This window comes from Arvicola amphibius, chromosome 15, assembly GCF_903992535.2.
Source record: "Arvicola amphibius chromosome 15, mArvAmp1.2, whole genome shotgun sequence".
NCBI classification, from domain to species: domain Eukaryota; kingdom Metazoa; phylum Chordata; class Mammalia; order Rodentia; family Cricetidae; genus Arvicola; species Arvicola amphibius.
The window spans coordinates 48,381,956-48,406,054 of NC_052061.1; the positions used below are offsets into that span (position 1 = coordinate 48,381,956).

Here is a 24,099-nt window from a genome sequence, read left to right on the forward strand (position 1 = left end):
AGTGATCCTCCTGCCTCTGCCTCCCACGTGCTAACGTTAAAATTGTGTGCCACCACGCCATCATTATAGACAGGGAAGCTGCGGCTGGCCAGACACTCATGCTGCTTGGTTGGTCCGTTGGCTATGAGTGGCAAGACAGGGAATCTCAGTCAGGTGGGGCTGAGAGTGGCTGATAAGCTGGACTGGGCTCCAGAGTGACTTCTACACACCAAGCTGGGGCGCAGGTATCAGCCCTGCCTGACTAGAAGTGGAGACACTGACCATAGGTATAGGGCAGGGACACTAAAGCTGGACAGGGACACTGAGGAGTCCTAGGGTTACACAGCCACATGACTAAGCTACAAGTAAGCACAGGAAGGTGTTGACAGGTGGGGACACCAGAAAGCCTGAGGCTGTTCCCACCTGATGCCACTCAGGCACTGACTGACCTGGCCACACTGACCACATCACTGCCAGCAATATGCAGGCTAGGCCATCTGGGTCAGACATAAATCGTGGCCGGCCACCCGGGGCAGCCCATATTAGGTGAAGTTGAGTGAGGCAGGGTGGCCTAGTGAGGCTGGAGGCCTGAGGCTCCCAGTTGGCACGGCCTCTTGCTCTACCCCAGGACTGCTGTCCTCAAGTGTCCCTCCCCGGCTCTGCTCCTCAGTCACTTACAGTTTTGATCCAGAAGCTGTCTCAGGTGAGGCATGGTGTATAGGCATATCTGGAGGGCAAGGTGGGCCAGCAGGAAGAGAAGGCTGAGGCAGAGCAGTGCACGAAGCAGGCGGCTTGTGTGACCTGTGGCAGAACGGGCAGAGCAGGGAGCAGTGTGGATACTGCCTAGGCTAGTATCCTTGTCCATACGCCTCGACACAGCCAGCATGGACACAGGGGCTAGGCAAGGGGACTGGCTGCAAGGAATCAAGACTTGCGGTACCTCAGGAGGCAGTGGAAGCCTCCAGCCATGAGAGGAGCTCACAGAGGGTACTGGTTCCCTCCTGCGACCACTCTGAACTCCCCTGGTGCTTAGCTGGTGGACACTGTTGTAACTCTGGCTTACAGATGAGGATGTCATCCCAGAATGGGGAAGGGATTGGCAGAGACTGTTTAGGGGTCTCTAGGGAGCAACTCTGGCAAGCTGCTACACTGCTTTTGCTCGCTACTGTCCTGTTGCATGCAGAGGCACCCTGCCCCTCAAAAGACCAACACTGAACAGGAGAGACATAATTTAATTTTCTGATTTAGATATCGTAGGGATGTCAGGGCTAGGTCTTGAAAACAAAAGGTGGCAGAAACAAGCAGAGAAATAGGATGCCATTATCTACCACTATCTACTACAGCCGTGCCCACCTGCCCCTGCGTAGAGGCTGGAAATGAGGGCATGAGAAAGGTGGTATCCCAAAGAAGGGGCCTGGGCAGTGGGGGCCAAATGTCCCAGAGGAGTGGGTGGCCAGCTGCCCCCATCTGGGGTGCTGCAGAGCAGAAGCTTCCACAGGCATACAAAGCCATGACAAACAGGACGCAGGCCCCAGCCGCAAGCACCAGCTTCAGGCCCCGCTGAGCATCAGCCCTGAAAAATCTTCTTGTACTGATTACTTCATGGGAAAGAAACAGGCTAGAATTCAGCCATCAGACCACGGGACCCTGACACATAGGGATATACTGTGTTTGGCTAAGGGTGTTCTGCACTTCGGCTCTGCCTCCAGCCATCCCAGTCAGCCAGCCAAGAGGGAGGCCCTTGGCTACAGACCAAGCTAGGTGGTCGTAACTGGTCAGGGAGGACACAGGGCCCTCCCTGGTCCTTTCCTCTGTCCTCTGAGACTGGGTGGACAACTCACACCATGACAGAGACTGGAGCCAGCTTCAAGCTCTTCGCCTGCTGGCAGTCAACCCACGGCAGCAACCCCGTCAAACCGGGCCACAAGGCTACTGAGGCCATCATCATGGAAAGACCCAGAGCCACGGGTCTCTCCTACAAAGGCAACCCAGCAGCCTCGCACCTGTCCTCTCTCTCCCATGGCCACCACTGCCAGTGTGTCTGTCCCGCGCGGTTTCTCGGGCACAGTGACCTCGGTCCCTGCTGGACTAGCCTCACGGGTGACTCTCCTTTCTCCCTGTAGGTCCCACTCAGAAGGTTCTGGGACTCAGCCACATTGTGTGTATGGCCAGGTGCCCCTCTCCTGCTGACTTCCTGAGTAGGCCTTGGGTATCAGAGAGCAGGGTGATGCTCTAGCTGGAGCCCAAGTACTCTTCAGAGTACTCTTCAGTGCCCAACCTCTGGGAGGGTATCAGAGGACAGAGGAGAGACAAGCCTGACCACAGGACAAGACCAACACAAAGAGCAACCCTAACCGCAGGGCTAGGAGAACCAGGCCTACATGGGGCTCCAGTGGCACTGAGAGGCAAAGGTGTGGCTGGTTCCTGCCAGAAGAACCAGAAAGGGGAGTCCTGAGGAACCTATGGTAAGTCCTGAGTGCTAGGAAGGGCAGGCACCATGAGCAGATGTAGGAGCTGTCCCAGTCAGCTATACATAGCACAGCACGCCCTGTGGAAGATCTAGCCTACACGACCCAGTCCTGGGAAACTGTTACTACATTAAAACCACCATCCAGCACTCAGGAGGCAGAGACAGGTGCTCTGAGTTCAGCCTGGTCTACAGCGTGATTTCCAGGACAGGCTCCAAAGCTACAAAGAAACCCTTTCTCAAAAAAACTAAAACAAAAACCAAAAAACAAAGATGGACTATTATGGGTGTTCTCTAGAAAAAAAAAATAACTGAGTTGGGTCAGTGAGGAGGGTGGCAGACATGGCACCTCAGCCATGGCCTTGACCCTGCTGGAACTAGATCCACTGATCAGTCAGCATAGGCTCAGTGGTGCCTCTCATTCTCCTCTCTGTTTTCCCATCCTCTTGCCTCTTTCCTACCTTCTGGAGCCTTTCATGCCCTGCCCCCAATGACTGCAGCCCCAGCTAGACCTCACTCAGAGTAGACTCAAGCACTTCCTAGCCCCTAGGCAGAGGTACCACTCCACAGTATCTCACGAGCTGTTGGCAAATACTACCCTTCTAATGTGAGCCGGGTCAGGGTGGGCTGCCTAGGGTCCTAGGGGGAAGCAATGTCTTTGGTACCTCTGAAATAGAATTAAGAGAGCATAGGGTAGGGAATCACGCCAAAAGTCTGAGCTGAAGCTCACCCAGCAAAGGGGAGAAGATGGAAAGGCATCTCCTATCTATTCTGGAGCAAAACATGGATAAATCCAGAGACCAAGAAGCCAGCCGTGACCCAGCACCCCTGAGCACCACTCTCAGGGAGCAGGTTTCTGTCCTGGGAAGGCAAGACAGTCTGTTCACAGGCCTGGGATCCCAGTGTATTTGACTACCTACCAATCAACTGCTTGTCATCCCACTATCCCTCTTTCTGTCATAGGCCTAAGAAGTTCACACAGTACCTAACAGCTAAGACCAGAGAGGGCACAGAGAGTACCTGACTGCCAGGAGCACGGAGGTACCTGCAGGGCAGGGCTCGGCAGAGTGAGAGGGCTCTGAAGCTTCCCAGGGCTGAACCAGGGAGACAGTGTGTCCAAAGCAGGAGACGGAGTATACACAGGGCCAGTAACTATTTGTGTGTTGGGGGGAAGGCTACCAAAGGACTGGTGAAGCTAAGACTGGAGCAGGCACCCTTGGGGAGAGTAAGAAATTGGGGGGTGTCAATTCCGCTAGGGCAGGGAGTAGGCTTCCTAGTTCTAATGCAGGTGGCTGGGAACTGATCCCACACACCATGGGTTCTGATGCATCCCAACTCTGTCCTGTCCTGCCTCGTCCCGCTGGGGACACCCAGCCTTAAGCTGATTCAACAGCTCTCTGTGCAGCCCAGATTGGGCCCAGACCCTGAGAATCAGGCAGCCGCCTACGAAGGGAACAGGGCCCAGCAGTGTCAGACCTTCCAGGGGCCAGTGCCAGGCCAGCAGCTGCACAAATCATAAGCACACACAGGGCTCTCCATTCTGCACCGTCGGGCCTCACATTTTCCTCTCACACCCGGAAAAACCAGGCAGCATCATGTCCCCCAAGGGCCTCTGAGACTGGACAGACAGACAGTCAGACAGATGAAGGGTCACATGGGAAAGACTTCCCACCTTGCTTTCCAAGTCTCCTGCATGATCCCTCCTGCCTGGCTGGGAGCCTGTACCTCCCACGGTTGATCAAGAGTGTTTCCAGCTGTTCACATGAAACAGTCTTGAGATAAATGGTTTCCACAAAGGGACCCAGGGACAGAGGAGTGGGCTCTGCGGTGAGCAGAGAGCGGAAGCTAGACCTTCACCAGAGGCTCAGTACAGGAGTGCCCAGTGCCTAGGCTGTGTGTCTTGGAGGGATCTGACCCAGGGTCCCAGTGTTTGCCAACACACTGCCCAGGCTGAACTCCCTAAATAACCGTCCCTGAATCCTCAAATCCTGCCCACGCTCTATGACCCCTTTTGGTTCCAATGCACATTGAGCTGGGCAGGAGGTTGGCAGAATGATGAACCCAAAGGCATCCTTGCCCAATCTCTGTCCCCGTGTACATGTGACTCACATGGCAAAGGAACCAACGCAGAGGTGAGGCTGATGTCACAGCTAACTGAATGAGGGGAGGACTGTCTGGAATCATCAGTCACTGCCATCACAGAACATTAGGACTGAAGAGGACTGCAGGGCCATGGGACATGAGCCAGAGATGCCCCCAAAAAACAAGAAAAGACAGGAAGCCGAGCCCTGGAGCCCTCTAAAAGGGCACAGCTGGGCTCACATCCTGACGGTAGCCCCATACGCCACTCAGTCCCACCTCCAGCTGGGCTCTCATCAGGGTGACTTGTTATAGAAACTGCTAGAAGCTCACTCTCCCTGGGCCCCACACAGCTAGGCACACTAAATCCAGCAGTGCCAAGGATGCAAGTGCCTCCCCTGGGCCCAGGCAGTCACAGCCAGCTCTGACCTTGCTGACCCACAGACACTGAATGTTACACTCCCTGTGGCTCCTGGGAGCAGGGTCTCTCCAGGATACTGCCACAAGCTACAGACCTGGCCTCCCCACCCAAGCCCAGAGGACAACACGGGGCCTTCTCTCCTTCAGGAATGCACGTACACTAGGGGATGGGTCAAGGAACACTTACTGAACACCACAAAACGGACTCTGGGCACCTACAGAATAGGTGACTAGAGGTAGGATGAAGGGTCTCAGGAGGTCCTACCCCTCTGAGACTTGCCTGGCCTGTGGTACCCACTGTCCAGTCCCTCCTATGGATACAATTCTGGGGCTAGCCTGCAAACTGTCTATTGTCTGAAAGGCACAAAAACAGGGAAACATATCCCTGCCCAGCTCAGGCCCCGATGGAGCCCACAGTGGTCCAATTCCTTACATAGCAAGATGGTCTAAGGTAGGTCCTGACTTTCCAGGGTGATGGAGACAAGCTGGCGAGAGCCTCCACAGACAGAAGAAGCAATGTAGTCAATCCTGGGAGCTTAGCTATAAGACAGAATGGACCCCAGTGCAGATCCCTAAACCTTCTACCTGGAGGGGACACCAGGACCCACCCATTCCCTCTGCCTTCTGATGGATGCTCAGCAACAGATGAACAACCCTTCCCTTGTCACATAGAAGGATGATAGGGCCCTCCCCAACCCCACCCCGTGACAAACAGTCATCAGGAAAACAAAAAACTGAACTGGCTACGAGTCTGCAACAAAGGAACAATGCTCCATCTTCTCAGCAGTTACCAAGCTGCTAAAACTGAGCCAGCCGAGCCTGTGGCTATGCAGGGCTTATCCCGATACCCAGCCCCCTACCCAGTGGTCAGGGCCCCAAGGAGCTAGGCTCCATCCTCACCCCCACCTCCTGCCCCTGCCCCTGCCCCTTACCTGGTATGCTGTGTCTTGAGGGGCCTGGAAGCCAGGGCAGCAGCAGCAGAAACAGCAAATAGACCAGCGAGAGGGCATTGAAGCGTGACAGGGAGGCTAGAGGGAAAACAAACAGTTAGTACAGCAGCAACAGGGGCAACTCTAACCCCCAGGGGCGGTGAGGCACCACAGCCCAGCATCCCTTTCTCAACCCTACATACATAAGGCTTGTACACCACAGACAGAAAATCCATGTTCCCGTCACCAGACACACACGTTCCATGATGCCATACGATTCTCCCAACATAAAACATGTATTCATACATGTTTACACACAAGGTTCTGGCCATTCGATCTAATCCTACACACACAGAGCTCTGAAGTCTACCCCCTTTTAACTTACTTTTCCTTCGTTTTGAAGTTTTGTCTATTGATTGGCAGGCAGCTCAACTGCTGTCTGGGTATCATGGGGGAAGTTACCAGGACACGGAGATTTCTGGCACCCCCCCCGGGTCACTGATGGAACTGAGTAATACTTAACCCAGCTTCCCCCCACTCTGCCAGCATCTGCATCCCTATCTGTGCCAACAAACATCACAGCTTCCCCCTGGGAACTTCCCTAACGCCCATGCTGTCCCACGCTGTCCTAGTGAAGTCTGCCAGGGAGGCCAAAGAACCTGATGTAGAAAGCAGATAACAGGGCTGGCCATTTACCCAATGAGCAAGTTTCTTCCCAGAAACATGGGGTTTTTCCAGGAGACAAGGTTCTGGGACTCTATGTAGTTCTCAGTCCCAGGGGTACTCGGCCATTCTACCTGTCCTAGGCAGTACAAAATAAGCCAGAACAAAGGGATTCTACATTCTGCCTGACCTCAGCCACACAGAGCCACTCACAAACCCCAAGCCATCTCCTTGCTCCCTCTACACTTCAGGCAATTTCACCTCATAGAAAATGACTGCCCTAGATGGGTAGGGATAGCAGAACATGACCTAGGAGCCAGATTGTGTCACGAACCTCAATTCCCTCCTGGACAACACAATCCCAAGACCAGACTTTCTGTATCCAGCAGCATCAACCCTTACTTCATTATCCCACTGAGAGTAGCCTCCTCAGGGGGCGTCCTCCATACTCAGACCCCCTCAAGTATGAGAACCATGAGTCTAACGACAGCTCTGGACAGCTAGGGATACCCAGACTGTGCAGTACATTAAAAATAAGCTGAGCCAGGTCCCCTCCTCAGGGAACGAAGACCAAAGCAACATTGCCCACTTTGGGTAGGTGACTCCATGAAGGACATTTCTCTGTAAGCATGTCTGAATTCAGCCTGAACCCTTTCCAAGTCCCCCAATCGTCCTCCAGGACCAGAGTGGATATGGGATGTATCCAAGCCACCGAGGGCACCTGCTGCTTCAAGGAGGCTGAAGGTTTTGGCTGTGGGTAGCACTTCTCTAAGCTCTAAAGGGCCTCCCTGGAGTCAGGGTGTGGCCTTTCTCTCACTATATACATTGGCTACCATGCACAGCTCGGCTTTCTTAAATCTGAAGTTTTCAACAAGAATATATATATTTTTTAAAATCAATCTTCTCTGGCCCGAGAAGCAGGAGGGCAGTGCATTTATGGCGCAGCTTTCCGAAATCCCCTGCTTTCCAGGGCTTCACATTCCAGCCCCACCAGTGCAGTCCATCCCATCTCAGGAAGGCAGCGCTCTCCCCTCACACCAGCCGGATGCTTCTCCAGTCAGGAGGATGCCTACCCAGCTGTCCGTTCACTCATCCATCTGTCCACCTGTCTATGCAGCCACCCACCCACCATCCATCCATCCATCCATCCATCCATCCATCCATCCATCTGCAGGTCCCTGAGAGCTTTCTCACAACAGTAATGTTACAGGTCCTGTCTCTGAGGATGCTGGTTTGGTCTGATATACCAGGAATGCCAGCACTGAGCCAGTCCAAGCACATGAGGGGTGGTGAGCAAAAACCCATGACAGGGAGCTGGGGGAGAAGAATCGGTCAGAAAAGTGCTTGCCACATAAGCACGAGGACCTAAGTTCAGATCACCAGAGCCCACATAAAGAGATCAAAAGCCAGGCGAGGGATGTTTCTCAGTGGCTTGCCACACAGGCCTGATGACCTGAGTGAGCTTGGATCACCAGAAACCGTGTAAAGCCAGGTGTACTGCATGCGCCTGTAATCCCGGTGCCCCTGGACCAGGAGATGGGCGGCAGAGAAAGAATCACCAGACGCCGTCAAGCCAGCTTAGCCTGGCAAAAGCAGCAGTGAATAGCACAGAAACCCTGTTTCAAACATGGTAGGAGGACCATGCCCCCAAGGTTGCCCTTTGACGTTCATGTGCATGTGTGACATGCATGGTCCCATGTTCACACATGTAACTTACAGATACACAGACACACTTAGATTATATATGATAGATCAATAGACAGAGGCATAAAAGGCTGTGTGGTGGTACAGACCTACAACCTCCGTGCTGGGGAGGTTGTGGGAAAGAGCGATAGGTGGATCTCCAGAGCTTGCTGCCCAGTCTAGCCAACTAATGGACTGCAAAAATAAGGTAGAACATGAATAAGGAAGACGCCTGGCTTTGGCTTCTGGCTTCCACAAGTAGAGCCCATAAAGGGCAGCCAGTGTGGAGTGAGAGCCAGGAAGGCGCCTGGAGGCAGAAGGGTAGGTATTGCAGGAGGCTGGAGCAGCGACAGTTGCTCTACCCTGCAGCCTGCTTGACAAGCTTAAAATCCGGACCCTGCGGCTCTTGTGTGTAGTGGCGGTGGTAGTGGGGGAGGGCTAGAGTTTAACGGCTATTGAATGTGATGGCCAGCAGCGACAGCGTCACGTCACGTGAGGATAACGCCACTGCGCTATACACTCAAAAATGGGTTAAGACGGCAAACTTTGTGAACTTGTTTTTCCAGAATAAATAAACGAATGGTGTTCAAAGTCTGTGAAGGATTCCAGAAGTCAGAGACCCAGGATGGCAAGTGGTAGAGACAGGTCCATGCCTGGTCTCCTGGCAACAAGGAAATGTGATATGAACCAATGAGCTTGAGGCCTGACCTCCCCACTACTCCCAATCCTAGGCGGGGCCAGGAGAACCCTAAATAATTCTATGTGCCAAAGGTAGGAAATTTGAGGTGAGGCACCAGGTCGAGGGTCACGCCCCATCCTGAGGGCCATATTCCCTGCCTCAACTGCACAGATCAGTACGGGAAAGGCACAAGCCATGAGTTCTTTCCTTCCTTCCTTCCCTTCAGCGCAGAGATGGCCCCAACACGGCACAGCTGAATAAAGGCTAAATCTAGATGCTCACCCTCTACCCCAACACACAAGCAAACAAGCTCAGAAAGGTATGGGGCAAAACATGAGTGTCTTTCAGTGTCTGGGCTGCTGGGGGTGTCTTGGAAGGTAGCCACCCACACCCCCAGAGCAGCCAGCCTGCTGTGGACTGTGAGACTCGGGTACCTGGGTCTGGCTGGCCTGAGCCCTATGAGAGGCTGGTCTGAGCAGACAGGTAGCACCTAGTCATCTCTGGAAGATGTGAGCAGGGAAGATTGGGCCTTTGGTTGTAGTGCCTGCTGTGAACGGAGCAAGGGAAGAGGCTTTGTGAGCTTTTTTCCAGCCATCATCCTTTCCAGATTATCAGGCCTCAAGAGCTGTACTGGGTAAGAAGCCAGCCAGAAGAGTGAGTGACCTGTGGGCCAGTGTGGAGTGAAGGCAGAGTGGCACACTCAGATGAAACCCTAGCTTCTGGGAGGGAAGGAAAGATCACTAACAAAGCAGGCTGTGCTGGTGCCAGGGCTCCTAGATGCTCCCCCCTCCTGACGGGGTTGTTGGTTGAACACATTGATGTGATTGTCATAACCATGGCTTTAACTGTGCCGGAAGCATCGTTACAGGCAGCCTGGAGGGGACAGCCTTGCTTTTTCCCTTGAAGGTTAGCTGCAGCTTCATTGCTGGAGGGGTCATGGGGGACAAAGACATTCCTAAAAGAGGATAGAGCCTCAGCCTGCTCTGGTAGAGCTGCTGAGCAAAGCCTGTGATTTCACAGGAAATAGGCTTTTCCTGAGCCAGCAACAATAGGACAGACAGGCAGGAAGGGCCCCTTGCAGGCCAGCACATGCTTAACCCTTTACAGACGCTCACCCTACAGCACAAAGCTGAAGACCCTTGTTAGCATCCACTCCGGGGTCCTCAACCCATGGCTGGGGTTACTGAAGTCCACGGAATGGTCCCCTGGCCTCTGAGTGACCCAGAGCAGAGCGGACCTCTGCTCTTAGTGGGAACTGGGTCAGGAAGGGAGGGTTAGGAGGTAAGAGGACCACACACAGACTCCTAGAGTGTTCTGCACAGGAGGCTAATTACTACCCCTCCTCCCACTGTATGCAAGAAGACAAGACTGGCCTGCAGATAGGGCTGTGAGTGGGACCTCAGCTACTCAAGATCCTGGGAATATGTGGTTCCTAGGACATCCCCCAAGCCTGGTCCAAGTTCATGGGGTCAACCTGCTCCCCACTCAGCTCTCAGTCTCCTCTGCGGTGCTGAGTGAGCTAAGCAGGACAGCACAGAGAACCAGCATGCATGAGCATCCCATATGCCTCTGCTCAATGAAGCCTCATAGTGACCCCAAGGAAATGCCAGACTCATGTGTTAATGGTTCTGGAAATGGAATGCAGCTTGAAGCATGAGGTTGACTGGGCGGTGGTGGTGTGTGCCTTTAATCCCAGCAGGGAGGCAGAGGCAGGTGGGTCTCTGTGAGTTCGAGGTCAGCCTGGTCTACAAGAACTACTTCCAGGACAGCCAGGGCTGTTACTCAGAGAAACTCTGTCTTGAAAAAACAAAAACAAAACAAACAACAACAACAAAAAGCATGAGGCTGAACTGCTGGGAGCTTCCCTTACCACAGCCTGTGCTCGACAGACAGCAGGAAAGGTGTGTGGAGAGGCAGCAGCCAGTGTGGTCAAGACAAATAGGTCCCTTAGGGTGCTGGGCTGTAGCAGCAGGGGCAGAGTATAATGAAGGCTCACACAAGGTATCCTAGTCGGCACTGACATAGGAAGCTGACTGGCTCAGGCAGAGACAAACAGCATGGATTCCTCAAGGAAAGGTTGGGTGTGGAAGACACACTCCAGTCCTAATACCACGGCCCAACAGACACCGGCGTGAGTGTCTCATTTAATTCCCCACCTCGTTATTGTCATTCCTACCTGCAGAAGAGAGCAATGAGGTACGGTTGTCTACCCTCCCAGCCTCTAGGCTACCTGCCGCTGAGAACAAAGCAGAAGGTACCTGGGAGGCAAGCACCTTCAGGTCAAAAGAAAGGACCTGGTAGACAAGGGGAGCTGGGCAGGGGCACTGGTAGAGGGACCAGGCTAACCCAAAGGACTGCAACCCATTTCCAGGGCAGGGCAAGGCAGGGCCTTGCCTGAGACACTGGGGCAGCCAGTCTCAGCCCTGGAGGAAGTGGTATCTAGATTGGCAAGGAACTGTAAGGCAGATCAGATCAGGGCCTGAAGTCAGCCAGCCCTACAGGGTCTGGAGTCCCTAAGGGCAGCAGCCTAGCTATGCAACATCCTCATTCAGGGGTGGAGTAGAGGCAGTTCTGAGAAAGCCCAGGTCCCATAGATGAGCATGCAGTCTAGAGAGCCATAGCTGCCAGACTGGGAGAGGCTCTACAAGGTGTGTTTGAGGCCCTCAAGTGGCCTATGCACTCAGAATACTACTCAGAGGGACAGCATCTGCCCCCTCCCATGGCGTTGCACAAAGGTTTGTACAATGCCACGCTCAGCCAAGTGTCTGGTACAGTCCTGGGATGGGTATCAGTCCCACAAGTATCCCTAAAAGCTGGGGTTTTCAAGGATCAGAGAGAGGGATCAGAGAAAGCAATCCCATGCCTCAAAGTCCATCTGGCAAGGGTCCTGGACACATCAGTGGCCAGCACTGACCACCACTGGAGCTGAGCAGCTGGCAGATCATAGGAACCTCTGAGTGTAGTCCTGCCCCCAAGCACTGGGCACCTGCCCACACAGTGTACACAAAGAGCCTAGTAACCAGTGGCTGTGGTAAGTGCCCGGGGTAAGTCCCTGTTCCTCGTGTGGTTTGTGTATACTTGTAAGAAGGAAGAATTGAGACAGACAAAAGATCTCTCAGGACAAAGGAAAGACCAGGGTTTTCAATCGGTACCCATAGAGGCCAAGGACCATCCTGGGACAGGAGGAAAGCACGTGAGGTGAGGGACCACAGCAGCCCAGGAGCCCACGATGAGTCCTTTGGGTGAGCGGAACCGTGTTTAAATGAATTCTGAGAACGGCCACTTTAGAGGGCCCTGATCACGGTAACCTGCACACTGGGGGAGGCTCGGTGGGGCCCTTCAGTGTGGAGGTGAGGATATAGTGCATGCTGGGCGCATCAGGGAAGCAGGCGTCAGGACAGGGCGATAGTAAGAGATTCTAGAAGAGGTGTAGAGAGCAGAACTGGAGCACCTAGGTGGAACCCTGCCCTTCCTCTTCCCTCTTCTGTAAAAAGTGCCAAAGGGCTGGTGTCAAAAAGGGATGGGCTCTAAACCTGGTACTGTGCCCAACCCCTGGGGCTGGGAGCCTGAGACAATAGGAACAACGGGCCTTTGGGTGTTGCCCAGGACAGTAACTGACCTTGGTCCACCAAGTCCTACTCCAGCAGATGGTCTTGGAGGCAGGAAAGTCCAGAGACAGTCCATGTGAGTGCCACAGACTCCAGCCACCCCAGAAGATGCCTCATGGAGTCCTGGTCAGCTAGCCCAACCATCTCCATTGCCCTAACCAGCAAGGTGGGAATATGTCCCCTCCATCCTTTGGCCTCATGCCCACAACCCAGGCTGCATCCCCAGGCAGGGGCTGCTCTTGCTTCCCCTCCTATTGCTGTCAGTCAAGGAACAATGGTGCTCTATAGCTCCACGACAAGGGCAGGCCTGATTTCTTGCCCAACATTCAAGATCCTCATTGTAGGCCCTCATGTGACCACCTAACCTTGTGGACCTTCTGTGACTCTTCTACAAGCCAGTGTGCTGTCTGCAGCCCAACCTTGGCTGGCACAGTGCCCTGGCCTCTCCTCTGACTTCCTGTTGCCTCTCGCTCAGCTCACTGAGACTGGTATCTACCACACTGGCCTACAGAAGCTCACACATAACTGTTTTTCCTCCAGCCTCTGCCAGGGAACAGCATTTTGAAACAAACAGCTCACTGCCACCACTCTAAGTAACCTGGAGAAACACAGCTGTGGACCTGCAAGAGGTGACAAGCCCAGCCACCCTTTGTGTCCACCAGTATCCCAGGCCATGGGGCATACAGTGCCGGGGACCCCACAAATGGGATACCCCTTCTGCAAAACTGATGCCACAGGGCACCTGGATTCCTCACGACTGTTTGACAGCCACAGATAAGCCCAACCTATCTCACATTGCTTAGTCGTTCTTCCAGTCCCAATTGTCCCCACCTATGGGACTCCTGCAGGCATACTGTGCTGTATATAGCACCGGCGGGGGGGGGGGGGACACACACTTCCGAGCAAAAGATATAGACATGGTGAGCCAGGTTCATCCATTAAATCCTTTATATAAAAACTAAAAGTAAACTAGAGGGGGCTACAGAAATGGCTCAGCAATTAAGAGCATTAGCTGCTTTTCCAGAGGACCCAGGTTCAGTTCCCAGCACCCATACGGTGGTTCACAACTTTCTGTAACTCCAGTTTCAGAAGTCTAATGCCCTCTTTTGGCCTCTGCAGCACCAGGAATGTTTATGGTGCATGTGGGTGTGCACACACATGAGCGTGCAGGTGCACACACACACACACACACACACACACACACACACATGCAGGCAATAAATCCATACATTTAAACAAAAATTTGAATTTTAAATAATAAATAAATAAATAAATAAATAAATCTGCCCATGTATCTGATCTTTGTAAACAGACAGGAAGGCTCAGAGAGTCCCCAAGATCTCTGCAGAAGGGGGGTCCCTTCTCACTAACACTTTTCCTTGGAACCCGTTAAAATGGTTCAGTGTGTTAAAGGTCAAGCCTGTGGACCTGAGTTTGATCCTCAGGTCGAACACAGTGAGAGAACAAACTCCCAGAATCTGTCCTCAGACCTCCACAACCTCCTTGTGACACACCCATACCGCAACCACACATACACACAAGATAAAATAAAAATAAAAAGTATAATTTTTTCAAAAGCTGGAACTTCACATCTCTTTTTCTCATGAAAAGAATGTTGCCACGGATTACTAGAATGGTTCACACATGAACTGACTGGAAAAACAGTCTGCGAAGTGTGGTCAGGCCTGGGCATCTGGCCCTGTCTGTCCTTCCCAGAAGTGGGTAGGGCAGGGAAGGCCACAAGCTGTCTTACTCCCAGGGCACACAGTGGCTAACAGACTAGCATCCCAGTTGGGCCTGGTGGCTCAGGCCTGGGATCCCAGCTACATAGGATGCTCAGGCAGGAGGTTCACAAGTTCCAGTCTAGCCTGGGAAATCCAGCAAGATCCTGCCTCAAAATAAAAAAGGGCTAGAGACCAGGTGTGTGTGCCTATGATCTTAGCACCTGGGAGGTTAGGACAAGAGGGTCAGGTGAGGTCATCTTAGCTACCTAGGGAATTCAAGACCCAGTTGGAGATGCGGCCCAGGGCCTCCGTGGTACAGTACTTGCCTAGCATGTGTGAAGCTCCAGGCTCAACCACCCAGTACACGAAATATATAAATGAGCAAATAAACCACACGAGAAGCCAGATCTCCAGACCTAGGTGAGTGCCCTGCTAGACCCTGCCTTATGCTATGCCAGTTAGCTACACGGAGGCAAGGGAGGACCAGATGACTGCCGCTGAGCAAAATGCTACAGCACTGGGGGTCCCCACAACCCACTGGAATTCCCTGTTGCCTGTCTGCCTTATTTGGCCTGGGCTGCAACCATAAACACTTCTGTATGAGGCTTCTGCCAGTGGGTGGGGCCAGACAGAGGAGAAAGAGGAAGGGGGAGGATGTGGCAGAGGATTCTGGAGGCAGCTAGGTCAGCTCTGCTCTTTGCTGGAGCAACTCAGACTATAGTGTCAATCAAGCCCATTGGCCACACCTGCTACTCCCAGGGAGGCAGAGAACACACACTTAAGGTAAACCAAGCCCAGAGGGCTCTGGTCAATCTCCCATCCTGGGAGAAGAGGGTTAGTTCAGTCAGCTGAGGGTACATGAGGAAGCTAGCTGCCCGGATATGTGCCTCTATGGCTTGGGACTTTGGCTCGTATCTAGGTTAGTATGTGCAATGTGGCCAGATATCTAAGCCCCCTGAGATCAGGACCAGCAGAGCTAACAGGAAAGAGAGGCAGGTCTACTCTGCAACTTCCTTTGGTCTTTTGAAGTTGTCCTCACTTCTCACTTGTCACTTATATAGCCCCAGGTTGACACTGAGCCTGGCAGTCGTGCGAGCTCCCCATAAGAAGGTGGCCATGGGGACCTAGGCTCTACCTTCTGCACCCAAAGCCCACTCCACCCACACCAGCAGAGACCTCAGGCCCTTGGTAATTGCAGAGATGGCTACATACAAACTGTTCACAGATATATTTGATCTGGCTGGCCCACCTTTGGTGCCATTCCTGACCTGCACTAGGCATGGCTGAAGACAGGGAAGACAAGGGGATTGAGAATGCCTAGCCGACATTTCTTCAGGGTACAGATTAGCCTTGGTGGTGCCCAGGAATGGTTTCAAAGCACACTGGGGTTATGGAGATCTAAACATATCAGGACTTTCATTTTGCGAGAGAGAAAACTGATGCCCATGGGAGAAAGCTGAGACCACAGGGCAGCAGCATCAGGAGGACACGTGGACCAGTCCTGAGTGAGTGAGTGGAGGGGTCAAAATGGGAGCTGCCCCAGCCTGGCCAGCGAGGGTGGAGAGAGGCACGGGAACACGGTGTTACCTACTTGGAGCCCAGCCAAACAGCTTGGGGCTCTGGGAGCCCTTGGAGCATTTAATTACCACAGTGTCAGGGTTTAATTAGTGTGGTGTCTGGGAAATGTGGTTTCATGGCTCATCTGACCTGCATGGGGCAGGTCGAGTTATCCCAGCTCTCCCTCCGCACTGCAGTTAGACCATCGATGCTGAGGGTGACCGAGCGGTAAGAGCACAATAAACAAAGGGACCCCTACCTGAAGAGGAGCAGGGCACCTATAGTCACGTGCTCCAGTCTGGACAGCTAGCCACATTTCTTTGTTTCTCTCAGCCCACAGTGACCTTGTGATACTTTGAGGAAGTGGCAGGGCAAGAGGGGACTGGGTACAGATAAGGTGGTTGTACGGGTAGGAACAGTAGTCTCAAACTGAGTATGGACACGTGGAGGAGGTGGGAGGGATGGCCGCTTCCCAGGCAGCTGGATGTGGCCCGCAAGGCACTGGTTACTAGTCTCTTGGTTTCTCACTAACTTGGGGTAACCACAGCACCCACTCATAGGCGAGCAGATCAGAGCTCCTGGAGGAGGTGGTTCCCTAGGAGACTGGAAGGAAATGGCTTGGTATTTGAGCCCCAGCTCTCAACCAGGGAGACAGAGAAGGCAAGGATAACACAAGCTACTGCTGGCAACCTGGCAGCAGAGACAAGCTGACATAGGGCTGTCTGTCTCCCATCCCAAACTGCTCAGGACAGCCAGACACCAGAGATGCAGAAGAAGAGGAGAGGAGACTCACTGGACCATGACTGGCTTTCTTACAGCAGAAGCCAGGTTGGTCCCTGTCAGGCAGCTACGCCCTGCCCAGGGACCCTGCTACAGACTCTCGGCAAACAACTCACACGCCCATCATACAGAGGCACAGCCTGTACTCCACGCTAGTCCCTTGGAGCTTTGGGACTGGAGCCACCCCAATGACCTACCTACGGGAGACACCTTAGAGAGCTCCAGGGCACAGGGTGGGCCACATTCCATACCAGCCATCCAGTCTTCGCCACCCACCTGTGAGTCCTTCCCTCCCAGGATGGAGGAAGCCGGGCTTATCTGCAGCCATCTCTACCTGCTGCCACAGGTAAACAGGCAGGCTGCAGCATGGGCAGGGCCCCAGAAGTACATGGGTCCAGAATAGTCCCTATCCCATTTGGAAGGGAATTAGGCCTGCAGAACTGTCTATGCTGAAGGTGACACCTTCCTCACAGACCAGGGGTCTTCGGTCTCAGCAGGAAGCCCAGCTAGGAAGGGGCTACTGCTAGCCTTGTACAGGGTGCCCCTGACAAATTGAGCCTCTGACCTAGAGTTCTCCAGAGCCTAAAGCAAGCACAGTGAGCCACTCACAGAGCCTCCATGGGGGTCAGCCCTGTCCAATGCCCTCACCTGACCACAAGTCATCCCTTTCCAGATCCTGGCTATTCAAGATTCCCAGGGACAAGAGTTCCCATTATTTTGAAGGAAAAGCGTGTCTGGGCCTTGCAGCTGAGACGTGAAGGGTACAGGATTGACCTGCAAAGGTATCGTGTGATTTATACAGGGCAGATAAGCAAGGACCCAGCAGTCTACAGAAGGCTTTTTCAGGTAGAGCCTCCCCTTCCCTACATAATGCACTGTCTGTCGGACAGGGGAAACTGAGGCACAGTGGGCTTCAGTTGTTCTTCCGGACACTGAATTCAGACTAGGATTGTCTGAAGAAACAAAATAGAAACAAATAAACCACACAAAAGAACCAGGCCAGGGCATTATCGATTCTTTGATCTGCTGGCAACATGCACACATGTGCCTTGGGCTCTTTCCTCAGAACACACAGACCCTGGGACCCCGCTATATACACCCCACCTGGGCATTCACATGACCCCAGGTTAGTATGGTCAGTGGCCAATTCCAGTTCCATAATTCTCCGACTAGGGACACCTGAGAGTGTCACAGTGGGTGCCACGGAAGAGGCAAACTGAAGCAGGCTGGCCACAGACACTGCCTCAGGACCTGAGTTTGGGTGTGGGGCCTGACGACACCCGGAGTTGCAGGCTATGATTCAAACCTGCACAGTGCCCATAGGTTAAGTTGCAGCAATAGGGTGAAGCTAGCACACTGAGCAAACAGTAGCTCTTGGATGCCCAGTGATGGCATCAGTTGGGCCTCAGGAGCTGGGGGCTTTGGTGACTGCTTGCCTGAGTATATAAGGTGCTCCTTGGTGAGCAGAGCAGGCTCCAAACCAAGGGGTGAGCCCCTGTGTCTCGATGAACCTGGAAAAGGCAGTTGTGGCCCCACTTCCTCTCTCAGGGACAGGGTACTCTAATAAGACATTTATGGGGGGCTTCCTGGGCAAAGCACTGAACACCTCCATTCACTGGCTGGGCGGGGAACAGGTCAGCACAGGCAATTTCCCTGTAGAGTGGACAGCACATTCCAGAAGCCTCTTGAACCACACTGATTAGCATGGAGGGCTGGCCCTGAGCTCTGGGTAAACAACACAGTTCCTGATCTGGAGGCACTGCCCCCAGAGTCCTAAGCTGCCAGAGGCAAGATTCCTCACTGCCAGCTCTAAGCAGGGTACCGAGAGGCTTAGGAAACCTAGACGACTTGGGACTCTGCAGCATCAGCCCCCTGGCCTTCTGAGTCAGTATGGGATCCAGATCTTCCCTCCACACTAGGGAAGTTGAGGCAGGAGGATTATTGTGGGTTTAAAGCTAGGCTAGTCTACATGGAAAGTGTCAAGTAAGCTTGGGATACAAAGTTGAAAGCCTGTCCGAAAACAGAAATGATACGGGTACAATACACAGGGCAGACTTGTTCTGGGACCCTTGAAAGCACGGGGCACAGTGCTCATGCCCTTCAATAAAATGGATTGCACAGAACCTATGGCCATCCTCCCTTCCCCAGTACTCTAAGTCACCTCCAGATGACTTATGACACCTAACACGACATAAATGCAGCGCATTAGGCTCAGATGTCCAGGGAATAATGACAAGAAAAACAATCTGTACAGTTTAGTAGAGAGGCAATTACCATAACCTCAGAGCAGAGGAATGAGACTCAAGGTCCATGGGTGCAGAATTTGCAGATAATGAGGCTCAACAACACAGGAGTTCCCAGTGGGTCATGTGGCTACAGAGCAGATGTAATAAGGAACAAGGAGAGCCAGACATGGGGGTGCACACCTTTAACCCAGCAACTGGGAGTCAGAGGCAGGCAGATCTGAGTTGAAGACCAGCCTGGTCTACACAGTGAGTTCCAAGACACCCAGGGCTACACAGAGAAACCCTGGGAGGGGGGGGAAGGAGGGGCAAGACCCATCCTTAAGAACCCATGTTTTGCCGGGCGGTGGTGGCGCACGCCTTTAATCCCAGCACTCGGGAGGCAGAGGCAGACGGATCTCTGTGAGTTCGAGGCCAGCCTGGTCTACAAGAGCTAGTTCCAGGACAGGCTCCAAAGCCACAGAGAAACCCTGTCTCGAAAAACAAAACAAAACAAAACAAAAAAAAAAAACCCATGTTTTCCCAGGGCCGTCGTGGACAATAAACCAGTACATATGGGAGCATCACAAGATGGATTCCCGGGGGGGCACTAAAGCTAGGCATGGTAAGAGGATGGTCCTGGACTGTGGGATTTCAGTAGACAAAGCTTCAAGTGCAAAGGTGATGGGACGGGATTGCAGTGAGCCACATCAATCACCGAGCGGGATCCCTCGCTGGGCACTTGGCCACACATCCCACTATCTGTTTTCCTACAGAGCACGAGTCCTCGGGGTGAGGTTTCCAGCCATGTCTCACATGAGAAGCCATGAAAAGGCGGAGCCTCAAGTGTCTCAGTTGTAACGAGACACCATGACCAAGGCAACTTACAGAAGACAGTTTACTGGGGCTCACTGTCAGAGTCCATGACCATCCAGGTGGGCACACAGGGATAGCACTGAAGCAGTAGCTGAGAGCTTCCATCTTATCTAAAAGCATGAGGCAGAGAGCTGACTAGGAATAGCAGCCTTTGGGAACCTCAATGCCTACCTCCAAGGACACACCTCCAACAAGGCCACATCTCCGAATCTTTCCCAAACAGTTCCACCAACTAGGGACCAAGTATTCAAACACATGAGCCTAGAAAGGCAATTCTCATTCAAACCACCAGTCCTAGGGTGCTCTCCCTGAGCTCCCTTGAAGAAGACAGGCAGGGTACAGGCCACACTTCTAACTAGCTCTGCCTGCTACAACCTGTATAAATGCACATAAATAACACCAGCGCGCCACCCAGAACCAGAGCTGCCGGCAGGACACAGAGACTATGGCCAGCTCTGATCAACTCCACCTGTAGCAGTTTGTCCCAGAAAGGTGTGGGCTCCACAGGAGCTCTGGTACCTACGCGCCTTCTGGCCGCTGCTCATTAGAGCCATGGTTTCCTTCTAGCTGTGGGTATCTGGCCTAAGCAGCTCCAGCCCCCTCACACTGTCATGTAGCTCTGGCTGAGACTCCAGGTTGTGCACTGACTCAGACCACTGAATCAGCCCTGTGATTCACCATCGTGCCTCGTGGCCCATTCAGTCTTCCTTATGTAAGCTGTCCAGGGCCTGGTCATAGGCCATCCAGCACTACAGGGCCTCTCCGGCACCTCGGAGGAATGTCATCTGACCACCTCTTGCTGCAAGCACAGCAGGAAATAGTCATTGGCCCAGTAAGTCCCTGGTGAGGGAAATCCCCTGACCAGGCACCCCCTTCCCAGCCCTGGTATCTACATCCCTTCTGTTTTCAGCAGGAAAGTGGCATCTAGTCCCCTCATCTCCCAGCCACATCTTGGTAAATGGCAGCATTGGGCAGATGGACAGACAACATAAACAGAGATGGTAGGCAGTAGATACAGAGATAATGGATGGGTAAATGACAGGAGAACAGATGGAAGATGGATGGATGGACGGATGTGTGGATAGATGGGTGGGTGGGTGGATAGATGGGTGGGTGGGTGGGTGGATGGATGGATGGATGGATGGATGGATGGATGGACGAATGACAGACAGATGACAGACAGACTATAAGCACATAGGTGATAAAGACGGATACAGGCAGCTCGAACACACCTTTCTGAGATTGCAACAGGTGACCCCTCCCTAGCCTGAGCACCCCAACAAGGCATCAAGGGGGGGGCAGTGTGAGATGGGCCCAAGTATGACCAGCCAGCAAGAGGCCTGGCCCCAAGTGCTGCTCTCAACAGCTGTGACCACAAGCAAGGTGACAAAGCGCTGGGCCCCACACGTACTCTGGAAGGTGGATAATCTTGTAAAGTGACCAAAGGAAAAATCAACGATGTCAGCTCTAACAACCAGACTGGTGGCCATACCTGGTCCCACCCCAACAGTGTGAAGAAGATGACCACTGAGGGCCTGCTGGAAACCTGGGCCCAGCAAGCCTCAGTCTCCCCCTTTCATGAGAGACCCCTGACCAACTCTCAGAACACTTTTTGGTCTTAATTTTCAAGACTTTAAAATGAAGAAGGAAAGGGGGGCGCACTCCCTGCTGTTACGCGTTCCCTATCAGAACCAACTGAAGCTGGTGTTGTCTGCCTGCCTCCCATAGTCCTCTTGCCTCCCTAGAGCCCTCCCAAGAACTGCTCCTGCACTGAGATTTTATTTTACCCGGGGTCTCCTCCAAGGGCATTCCAGAACTGTGGCTGCAGGATGTTTGGGACTGGAATAGATGAAAACAGCTGGATTCCAGGCCTGAGGAGGGAACTAGCAGACCCTAGCAGAGCCTGGAAGGAGAGTTGTGTTGCCCAACCCTCAGCAGCCATTCCAAGACCAGGCGGGATACAGAAGCCACAGGAGCCCCAGACCTGCCGGGAAGGGACTGGTGATGCTGGGGTGCTGAGTGGTTGCCATTCTACATCTTGGGAAGCTCCACCCCTCCCCTCAAACCTCAGAGCCTCAGGGCAGCATTACCAACTGTCAGCCAAGGAGCAGCACAAACCTGGGACAGCTAGGATGGGGGCACTACTGCTGTCCCCACCCATGGGGGATGAACCATTCCAAAAAGGACAGAGCCACCTAGAAATGTGCCACTCGCCAACTTCAACTTCAGGGACCTCGCCCCAACCCTACAGAAGTCAGTCAAGTGAGGAAGACTGGAACTCAGCTACTACCGACTTCTGTGGGACCTATCACCCACCGAACAGAACCTAACACACTCCATGTCCCCCAAAACATGACTGGACTCCCCTAACACGGCCGGCAACGTGTACACATTACTTTCTCTGGGTTCAGGCCATGGGCTGGAGAATCATCCTCAGAAATCCCACAGTTGCTTACAGTAGGTATTGCTCCTTCAAGTTTGTGACCTCTGGGGTAGAGGCTCATAGGGCGGCTCATGAACCCTAATTCTGTGCCCTGTGATGTATTCTGGGGAGGGGGCTAAAGAATCAGAGGCATGAAGTCAGTCATTCAGGGACCCAAACCCTTCCTCCCACACTACACCATGCCTGGCCCTTGAACACTGCCAGAATATCCCCACAGAGGCAGGCTTACTGGCTCCAAGAGAAGCAGTGAGCACCCCAGTCAGCAAGAGAAGCCGATTAAGAAGCCACTTAAGAGCAGAGTGCGGGCTGCTCCCTGCACGGGCAGGCAGGGTGGGGACAGGGACAGTGCCGGCCAAGGGCTATATGTTCAGTTCCTGGAAAAAGAGGAGTGAGAAAAATGACGGGCGGGCCAGCCCTCCTCCCACCGCATCCTGTTTTTATGGAAAACTAATCTAATTCCTGCTGGTGAAGCCGGCAGCAGACATCCCCTGGGGGTCTCCGGGGGCCTCAAGGTCAGCCCCATAGGGTGAGGCCCCTCTGCCCAGTGGCCAGTGTGGCCACCCCCCTGCCAGCCCTACCCTGGAAGGTGGAGCTCCCATCTTAGCTCCGTTCTCCCCTCCCAGGGAGAAGCTGGATCAATGGGCCTTCCTACCGGTGAGATGCAGGCTGATTTTCATCCTCCGCCCAAGCTTGGGCTAAGCCTATGTCCTCTATGGCCTCTGTGACTCTAGGGATAGGGACAGCTGTCACCTGGGGATGCTGCTCAGGACACGTCAGGAAGTATTGGGAGCAGTGTGGATTCCCAGGACCTGGGTTGTGTGTGCATGGCAGCTTCATGGTCAGAGCAGCCCTGTCCAGAGTCCTGCTCCAGCTTCTGAATGACCTCTGGGCCTCAGTTTCCTCATCGGTAAAGTGGGTCAACAATCTTATCAGCTTCAAAGATTACTAGATGAGAAGCACTGTACACACTGTGGTGTGCTGACAACTTGCTGCTGCCTCTGCAGCCACACCACACTTACTTCTTCACCCCCTGGCACCAACTGTGCACTGGGCATGCACGGGGTGCCACTGAGCCTCTAAGCAACCTTTGAAACATCAAGCCATAGAATTCTGAGACTGACTCCTGACTTCCAGGGCCCTTGACAACGAAGAGCCTTTCTTGACTTCCTGTGGGCCTCTGAGGGTCACTATGAAGGGTCTAGGCTGAGCTTGGGCCCTTCACAGGAAGAAAGTCTGAGGACAACAGAACCTGCCTTACCCTGGGTAAGACCAGGCTATGGTACTAATGCAGGAGAAACAGGTGAGCTTCCTAAAGGGCTACCCACGGCAAGAAATGTGCGGGGTGGGAGGGGCCAGGGCAGGCCTCAATTTTCTCCTTGGCTAAAGGGCTTACCAGGTGCTGCTCCCACTGAGGCTAGTGTGGGTGGAGGGTTACGGACAGACCACTGGGGGTTCTGGGTCCCACTCGCCATTCCCAACAGCAGACACACTGTGGCTTCTAAGACCTGTTTCACACCAGGGCTGGGGGCAGGGAGGGGCTTTCAACTCGCAGCCAGGCCTTAGCATGGCAGTCTGACACCTCTGGCCTCCTTCCTGCTGGGCAGGAAATAACACTCGCACTAACCCTGATGGCTGAACATTTACGGTCACTTTCCCTTTCAAAGATGTTTGGTCCTCACAGTCTTGTGGAGATAGAAGCTGCTAAGCCCAGAGGGAGCTTATGGTGCAGACAACCACGCGACATCCAGTGCTCAGCTCGCGCTGTGTATCTCAGCGCCTCTGCTGCCAACGCCAGCTGTACCCTACTCCCTGTGGCCACACCTATGGACAGAAGACCTTGCTCGGCCTCCCAGGGCCATGACCTGCACAGCAGGGCCGAGGACAGCAGCTGCTACGACAATCTAGGGACACCACAGATGGAGTCTAGAGCAGGACTTGCCCAGACATTCCACCAGAGGACCTCACAGTGGATGAAGCCGTGTAGGGCACT

At 53.5% G+C, this 24,099-nt stretch overlaps 1 protein-coding gene across 3 annotated transcripts in view; it reads right to left on the reverse strand.

The window, feature by feature from the left end:
- Piezo1 (piezo type mechanosensitive ion channel component 1) overlaps nucleotides 1–24,099 on the reverse strand; it is a 64,585-nt gene that overhangs the window by 24,726 nt on the left and 15,760 nt on the right. For all 3 annotated transcript variants that reach the window (XM_038312733.1, XM_038312734.1, XM_038312731.1), the window contains exons 2-3: nucleotides 5,878–5,973; nucleotides 658–780 (exon numbers count right to left, since the gene is read on the reverse strand). In XM_038312733.1, coding sequence (XP_038168661.1) covers nucleotides 658–780; nucleotides 5,878–5,973 — 219 coding nt within the window. The remainder of the gene's footprint in view (nucleotides 1–657; nucleotides 781–5,877; nucleotides 5,974–24,099) is intronic.